The sequence below is a fragment of the Barbus barbus genome (genome assembly GCF_936440315.1).
Source record: "Barbus barbus genome assembly, chromosome: 3".
In the NCBI taxonomy this organism is placed as follows: Eukaryota; Metazoa; Chordata; class Actinopteri; order Cypriniformes; family Cyprinidae; genus Barbus; species Barbus barbus.
In genome coordinates this window covers 332,501-341,395 of record NC_136731.1, presented here as the reverse complement: position 1 = coordinate 341,395, position 8,895 = coordinate 332,501, and the positions used below count along the sequence as shown (strand labels likewise).

General features: G+C 39.2%; 1 protein-coding gene across 1 annotated transcript in view; it reads right to left on the bottom strand.

Moving 5' to 3' along the window:
- Positions 1-949: 949 nt before the first annotated feature.
- LOC306856400 (guanylate-binding protein 4-like) overlaps positions 950-8,895 on the bottom strand; it is a 10,962-nt gene continuing 3,016 nt past the window's right edge. Inside the window, exons 4-10 of the mRNA XM_079395671.1 lie at positions 8,768-8,877; positions 6,666-6,859; positions 4,801-5,043; positions 4,424-4,704; positions 2,620-2,832; positions 2,430-2,532; positions 950-1,914 (exon numbers count right to left, since the gene is read on the bottom strand). Coding sequence (XP_079251797.1) covers positions 1,469-1,914; positions 2,430-2,532; positions 2,620-2,832; positions 4,424-4,704; positions 4,801-5,043; positions 6,666-6,859; positions 8,768-8,877 — 1,590 coding nt within the window. The 3' untranslated portion in view covers positions 950-1,468. The remainder of the gene's footprint in view (positions 1,915-2,429; positions 2,533-2,619; positions 2,833-4,423; positions 4,705-4,800; positions 5,044-6,665; positions 6,860-8,767; positions 8,878-8,895) is intronic.

The following is an 8,895-nucleotide window of genomic DNA, read 5'->3' as shown; positions in this document are numbered from 1 at the left end:
TTAGCCTCCTCCATCCTACATTTTGAGCCTAAAGGGCTGATAGTTTTGCATATTTTGACAATCTCCCTTGACGTCATTATTTTTATTTGTATACAGACAGCAGATTCAGTGAAAAGATGAACAATGAAAATGAGAATCTAAATGTGTAATTAACTGAATATTGGTCTGAATTCACCCTTCCCCGGGAGATTGATTGACAGGGGATCTGACCAATCATAACTCAGAATCTGCTATTTTGTCTGTCAAACAAACCAGAAAGGAGAGTTGATTAACTTCAGTGGACTTGAACTTGAAAAATGGTGTGTATTGTCTCTCTGTGGTTGAAATGAGATACAAAATACCTTCTGATGTTCATTCATGTTTACTTCATGTTATAACTAGTAAAAAAGAAGATATGGTCGGTTCACGTGCTGCTTGATCTGAGACGCTACAGTGATACGTCACAACTAGGCTTGCAAAACGGTGGAATTTTTCAGGATTTCTTGGAATCTTCTGGGGATTTTTGGAAAGTTTACGGAAATTTTCCACCACTTTGCAGCCCTAGTCACAACCAGTGTTGAGGAGTAACTAGTTACATGTAACGGCGTTACGTAATTTAATTACAAAATAAATGTAACTGTAGTTAGTTAAAGTTACTAAGACAAAATGTGTAATTAAATTACAGTTAATGAAAATGTTAACGATTACAAAGGGGGTTACATTTGAATATTTAAACACATCCACATATAGATTTAATTTCGTGTGTATCGCCCGCGGTGTTTTCAGCCTCTGCCTCAATATATTAGTACATGAACACATAAACGATCTCTACAACTGATCTTAGTCACTTAATGAGCATTTTACCATTTCTTTTAAGAAAACTCATCATATATACAAACAGAAACCAATGTTCCAAGAAAGACACCAATATTTCAGGAGTTTAGTACACAGAATAGGACACATGCTTATTAGATAATCATCTTTATTTCCAAAGCATTGTTAGATGCCAGTGTTTCCAGTAGTTATGCAACGATTTGGGTTCAAAAACAGTATCAGTAAACTATTTCTTATTATTTTAAATCTGCACTGAACTTCAGATCAATCTCAAAGTATAAGGTGATACTAAAGTCTGATTTTGTAGTCATGTGTTCAAATATTATCATCTTAATTCAAGGATTTTGTACATTACTATTATGTTTTAAATAGGTGGGCTTGTAATCTGTAACTATTACATTTCCAAAGTAACCTTCCCAAAACTGGTCACAACACATTAGAGAGCCACAAAACGGTAACTAGGGGGGGCGGGTCTTTGCAAAGAGTCAATTACATGTCTGAATAATCATAGTTAGCACTCAGTTTAAATGTAGTTTAACTGTATATGGAGACAATACTTTCAATGCTGTTATATGTAGAGGTACAGAATCATTGTACAATGCAATGAACTTACTGTAAAATTACATGCCTCTGATGATCACAGAGTCAATGCATTTCACAAGATACAACATCCACCTGAAGAGCGCGCACTCATCTGCCGCTGTAAAGCCTTCATCTGTTCACTGTGCTGCTGCATCATCATAGCCATAGACTCCTCATGTCTCTTGTTGGAGTTCTCTAACAGCTCTGCAAACTCTCGAGCTCTATTACTCTCAGCTTCAGCGTTCTGTTTCTTGAACGCTTCCATCTCCTGGCTCATCATGTCAGCCTTGTCCTGAAAGCCCTTCTCCAGCAGAGCGGCCTGCTCCTTCAGTTTGCTGTCCATGGCACGCTCAGCTTCCTCTCTCTGAAGCCTCATCTCCTCATCCATCTTCTCCCTCATCTGTCTCATCCTCTCTTCATTACTCTGTCTTTCTGCTTCCATTTTCTCTTGTAACTGTCGCTGCTCCTCCTCTTTAGCTTTGATTTCCTGCTCCAGGAGTATGGCTTTCTCTGTTTCCTCTGGACATTGACAAAAAGAAGAGGAAGGAATGAGGAATGAATGCTTTACAGATTTGCTTTACAAAAGACTCAAACCATGAGATTAGCAGTCTATTTTATTGTAAGGCAGATATAAACTGCAAGGTAAAATATTTAAAATTATTCATAGCACTTCAGTGAAAGACTTTGTTTTTATCTATAGAGTGCTTTTTTGAGTTAAAAACATACTGAATATAACATTCAGGTTCTGGCCCGACTACAACAGAGCCTGAAGAGTTACAGGTTCTGGCCTGAATCACATTGTTCTTGATTCATAATGATAACGGCATGAATAGCCCCCTGAAATGTACACCTGGGACTGCAGTTGTTATCTGAATGATGTTATCTGTTCTCTGAAAGCAAAATTATTCTTGGACTCTTGAAACTGCTTCAACCATTTATTGCATTTGAAGCTTATCACCTAAACAAGTACCTACACCGTTGAGCACGTCTTTCACAAGCAACCTGGTCAGAATTTAAGAATGGGGAACTCTTACCTTTAATCTTTTTTTCCTTCTCAGTCAGTTTTTTGTCGGCCTGCAGAATAGCTTTAGAATCCACAGACTTCTGCTTCAGAAACAACTCTAAGACCGCTTCAGCCTGTTGACACACAGAAACTCTTATCAGAACATCTCAATGACTTCCATTGTTTTAAAATGTCATTAGGTTTTGAAATATAGACAAGACCTTGACTTCTTTATTGGTCTGGCTGTTGTATTTCTTCACAATGTCCTCCAGATCCTTGCAGAAGAGATCATAGCCACCAGATTTAGCATAGATGCCCTGTTTGAGTTTTTCATTCATTGTTGCTGAGAGGGATGACAGGAGATCCTCGCATCTTTTCTTTGAAGCTTGCTCATTTTGGCACAGGTAACCATCAAAGAGTTTATTAACTTTTTCCTAAAAACATACAGACAGTGTTTCAGTTCTTTGCTGATTTAGGGCTTGCTCTTTGGTCTGACTTATTCGGAACAAAACTGTCAGCACAAAATGACATACAGTGCCCTCCATAAGTATTGGAACAGTAAAGACAAAATTGCTCTGTTGCCTGTGGAGTCAAGACATTTGCAAATATGATTAAAAGATGAATATGAGTCAAAACTACAGAATGTCACATTTTATTAGCCGTTTCAACACATACATGTTTTACCAAATAAAGAGAACAGCACTTTTAGAGTTCATCCCACTCATTGATGTGAGCATAAGTATTGGGACAGTTGAACATAAGGCAGATATAAAAGATGAAAAGCTATTATTTAGTTGCAGATCCCTTGCACACAATCACAGCAGTGAGTCTGTGACCCATAGACATCACCAGACTCTTGCTCTCATCCTTTGAAATGCTTTTCCCAGCCTTTAATGCAGACAATCCCAATTGTTGCTTGTTTTGGGGAGTTTCTGCCTTTACTCTCCTCTTCAGCTGCTGAAATTCATGTTCAATCAGATTTAAATCTGGAGATTGACTTGGGCAGTCTAAGACTTTCCATTTCTTTGCCCTTATAAACTCCTTGACTGAACTGGCAGGGTGTTTTGGGTCATTGATGCAATATGAAGCACTTCCCAATGAATCTGGTGGCATTTTCTTGAATATTGGTAGGCAAGATGGTTTTGTACCCTTCCAAATTCATTCTGCTACTGTCATCATACATTAAGTCATCAGTAAAGTTGAGAGGGCCTGTTCCAGAGACAGCCATGCATGCCCATGCCATGACTCCACCTCCACCATGCTTTACAGATGAGGCTGTATGCTTGGGATCATTGCAGTTCCCCTTTTTTCCTCCACATTTTTGCTTTCCCATCACTTAAATAAAGATTCATCTGTGTCTCATCGGACCATAAACACAGTTCCAAAACTCGATCAGGTCGTTGTTGGTTGCTGGTGTCGCTGGTGGTCTCCAAACTCTTGATTTCTCCATGCCCTTTGTTTTTGCTAGAGCTCTAACTGACTTCCTCTTTTCTTTTAGCATCCAAATTGCTTGCTTTTCTCTCAAAGTCAGCTCCCTCGTCTTCATCCTGGTTTGTGTGTGTCATCATCGAATGCAGGATTCAGAATACAGAAGTAATGGATATAACTGATACGACTCATTCCCTGCTTTTAATATCTGAAGAATTAATGCAACAGGACACAGCTGATCACTTAGAAAGACCTGTGAGGAAACTGCTCCAATACTTATGCTCACATCAGATAGAGGGATGAACTCTAAAAGTGCTGAACTCCTTAGCTGCTAAAACATCTATGTGTTGAATCACCCAATAATAAAATGTGACATTCTGTAGTTTAGTCTCATATTCATCTTTTAATCATATTTGTAAATGTATTGACTCCACAGCCAACAGAGCAATTTTGTCTTCACTGTTCCAATGCTTTTGGAGGGCACTGTATATGAGAAGATGGAATCAGTGAGAATGTCCAGATATCATTCACTACTATGAAAGAACATCTGTCTATCAGTAAGCTCAAAGCACCTCCTCAGAGAGAGATCCAGCTAACCTCTAGAGATTTCAGGTGCTCCCCGTCAGTGTCCCTGAAAGATCGAGTCATGAAGGTTTGTGTTGCCATGCCACTGAGACGTTGGTGTTCCGAGGACACAACCTTTAATTCCAGAGGGAAGGAGTTCTTCAGCTTCTCCATTCCACTCTGGTACACCTCAAGCCCCTCCTTCACCGCAGCTTGATTCTCAATCAGTGCCATGGCGATCACAGCATTCTCCAGACACGGCACAGCTCCACTAGAGATGGTGTCTGTGTATGTTTTTGCTAGATGACCCAGAACTTTCAAAGAAGGAAAGAAGTCAAACAAAATGATTGAGCAATAGATATTCCACTGAAAGCACATATGCAAGCTTTTCAAATGTCCTTCTGAATCACCTCTGCCAGTGACCGTGTATCCATCTTTCAGCTTCTTCACCTCACTCTTGTCAAAGACCAACTTGCAGAAACGTCCTGTAACCTCCAGGAACTCAGAGGAAAGGTCAGCAGGATCCAGTCTCTCCAGATGAGACACGTTCTCTGGGGCGGTTGGAAACGGGAACGTGAAGCATGTCCTGGAGGGGAAGAATTTTTGGATGCACTCCCTGGGAAGGTTGTGCTCCATCACTTTTTTGGATGTTCCTAGAAGAGATGATCAGAAGCTATAGCTTTTCTCAGTTCTAGAGATTTGTAAAGTTAAAAAAGAGTGTCTGTCCTTTGAGCAGAGTGTAGCTGATTCAGCTACTCTTCTGGGCCACATTGTCACTGGACTTTTTTTTCTCCACTTTGAACCCTTTTCATCCACATTTATTACAAATCTATGCTATCATCTAGGTGTCCAATCCTGCTCTTGGAGGGCCAGTGTTCTGCAGAGTTTAGCTCCAACCCCAATTAAACACATCTGCACCAGCTAATCAAGGTCTTACCAGGCATACTAGAAACTTCCAGGCAGGTGTGTTGAGGCAAGTTGGAGCTAAACTCTGCAGGACAGTGGCCCTCCAGGAGTTTTGGGCACCCCTGATCTACAGCAGTGGTTCCTAATTCCCATCCTCATACCACTGCTCTGCATATTTTGCATGTCTCTCTTATTTAACACACCTAATTCATATAACCAGCTTGTTGTAAGAGAGCTTAATAAATTAATTGTGTTCCGATTGACATGGTCCTTACACAGTGTTCATTTTCTCCCAGAGCAGGGGAAATCCATTGAAGTTTACTTCACTGCAGAACAATCGTTCTCGGATTTGCGCTACATCGCAGCCTGCAGCGTCTTCACACACAGACAAAACTTACTATTGAAGTGACATAAATTACACCTAAATAAATACAATTTAAATTCACATCTCACACACTTTAATGCCCTTTAAATGGAACATAATACGCTCCCTTCCAACTGGAATAATGGTGAAATATCCTGTGATGTCCACTTTGCAAGGCACTTACGTTCGGACAGAACAAATATCTGAAGTGTAAGTGATGCAACCCCCTGCTCTGGACATTTTGTATGTAAGGACTGGAATTTAGAACCACTGATCTAGAGTTGGACAACACAATCTGCTGTGGATGAACAACACTGGTTCAGGGAGTAGATATGTCTTGCCCAAAGACACTTCATTAATTGGTTAGGTGAAACTGGGATTCCAGCTGGGAATCCTCTATCTCCCAGTCAGCACAGAACATCACTTGCTCCTGATGGTTGGGTTATGGCACCTTGCATGGTAGCCTCCACCAATTATAGGTAGATCTGACTTGTAAGTCCAGCTGATTCAGTTATTTTAAATGTATTTCTGACAACAACAAAAAAGATGGCTAACTATGTTCTTTGTCTATACAGTGATAAGTTTGAAGATTATGCTTCTCAGCTATTAGCGTACCTCTAACTAGTAATGGCTCTGTACTAGAGTTTCAAATAAAACTGAATCTTTGGGTGATCTTGGATTCTTTTTTGACATTTCACCCCCATGTGAAACATATAGCTAATACTTTTTTTTTTTTTTTTACTTTAGACATATTGCAAAGTTGCATCCTAAGCTATCAGTTTCAGTAGTAGAAAAACTGATTTGAAACGGATATCTTTGTCTTTTTTATAATTTAAACAAACTGCAGTACACCCAAAACTTGGATCTTAAATAGAACCAGAATAAGTGATATAAGTGTAAGAAAGATCTGTTGATAAACCATTAAATTTGGAAAAACTCATTACAGGAGCTCATTGTGATAGTGATTGTGAGGGCTCTTAAAATGATCTTTTGTACCGTATTTACCATGTTTCAGCTTCAGAGCAAACTCTAGATAATCATTCTCTGTTGCATCTTTCCCATCAATCTTTCGCTCCAGGGTGAAGTCTCTCACTGCCCAGATGAAACTGGGGAAGAACTTCACAAACTCATTTGAATCATCAACATCCTCGTCTGATGATGATTTGACCTTGATGCACTCTGTTAGTTCAGTAACGTATCTGATAGTTTGTTTAGGTCTGAACACAAAGTGACTGTCCAACATGATTCCATTAGTATTTGTATGTATTTTACATTAAGTGTGGTTCTACCATGTACATTTACATAGACAATAAAATGTATAATATTAATTTAACAGCAGCTAAAACATTTATGAACAAATTTACAGATGTACACATTTACAAATCCTTATCAAATCCTATCACTCTCAGATAATGATACTATTACATAAGATAATGCTCTATAGATCCCCTGAGGAACAATTCCACCCATTCTTTGCTATAGAAGAGGAAGAATTGTATAAAACTTGTTAAATCATCTAAAACAACATTCTAGTGAGTGGGGCGGGGCCGAGAGCCGTGGGAACGGAGCGAGGCCGGTGGAGGAGCTCCGGAAGGATAAAAGGAGGAGTGACGACAGTGGAAGACGAAAGAGGACCAGGCCTGGACTTTATGTTGTGTTTTGTGTGAGGCAGTCGTCCGTGAGGGGCTGCCGCTTTACTTTTGTGTTTGTTTATTTTGTTATTAAAGTCTTTAAGTGTTTGCCGGTTCCCGCCTCCTTCCCGCTCTACGAACTTTGTTACAAACATGTATGTTAGACCCAATATTATCTAAGCTAGTAAAAGAGGTGTTTCTAGAAGTCATAGATTCTCTTCTGAATATTATTAATTTGTCAGTGTTATTAGGATATGTCCCAAAAACCTTCAAACTGGCTGTTATTAAGCCTTTCTTTAAAAAAAAAAAAACCTTTACCCTAAAGAATACTAGTTAATTACAGACTTATCTCGAATCTCCCTTTTCAGTCAAAGATACTAGAAAAGGTAGTATCATCACAACTATGTTCCTTCTTTGAGAAAAATTGTATCTATGAGGGTTTCCAGTCAGGATTTAGACCGTATCATAATACCGAGTCTGCTCTCATTAGAGTTACAAACGACCTGCTCTTATCATCCAATCGTGGTTGTATCTCTCTATTAGTGCTACTGGATCTCACGCTTGATACTATCGATCACAACACTCAAGTATTTAAGTAGACTACACATTTATGTTGCCATTGTTGGAATTGCATTGGCCTGGTACAAATCATATTTATCTGACGTCATCCATTCGTATCAGTGAATGAAGAGTTATCATATCGATCACAAGTACAGTATGGAGTACCACAAGGCTCAGTACTAGGACCACTGCTTTTCACGCTTTACATGTTAACCTTGGGAGATATCTTCAGGAAACATGAAATGAAAAAATTAAAGTGAATTGATGTGTGGCTAAGTATGGTGGCTCATACTCGGAATTTGTGCTCTGCATTTAACCGATCCAAGTGCACACACACAGAAGTGAACACACACCCAGAGCAGTGGGCAGCCATATTGCTGTGGTGCCCGGGGAGCAGTTGGGGGTTCGGTGCCTGAAACTCGAACCCGCGATACTCGTGTTACAAGTCCGACAAGTTACAAGTCAAGTGTGCAACACTACTCTATACATCACTCTATACTGTTGTATAGCACCAGACAGCACTTCAAATTGACTGTGTTTGGACTACTTTGGTACTGCTCGTCACTTTTGGAATACGTTATTGTGATTACACTTGCCTGTTTATCATGTTTTTTCTATATATATTGTGTATACTTTAAATAATTTGTTAGGTTTAGAGATAGAAGAAGGTTTAGCTGCCAAAAACTGCATAATGGAATATTGTGATAAAATTAACTAACTTTTGCCAGTCATGTTTTTACATTGTGAATGCTTTATGTCAAAAATATATTTCTTTAGTTACATGTACTACAAAGCAAGCACATTTGTCCTTTGAAAAATGGTGGTAAACATCTGAACAATATCTTACTTTTGCAAATAAACAAATAAATTAATTAATTAATGGATTAAAATCTAGATAAACGTTCAGAAGGATACTGCAGCTCCTCTACAGCCCTGTTGTCGATCGTCCCTCGACTGTTGTAGACAAGAGTGCTGCTCAGTAACACAGCCAGACTGAAGATGTTGGTGTCATGCTTCGAGTCCCCCTAAGATGCATAACCACA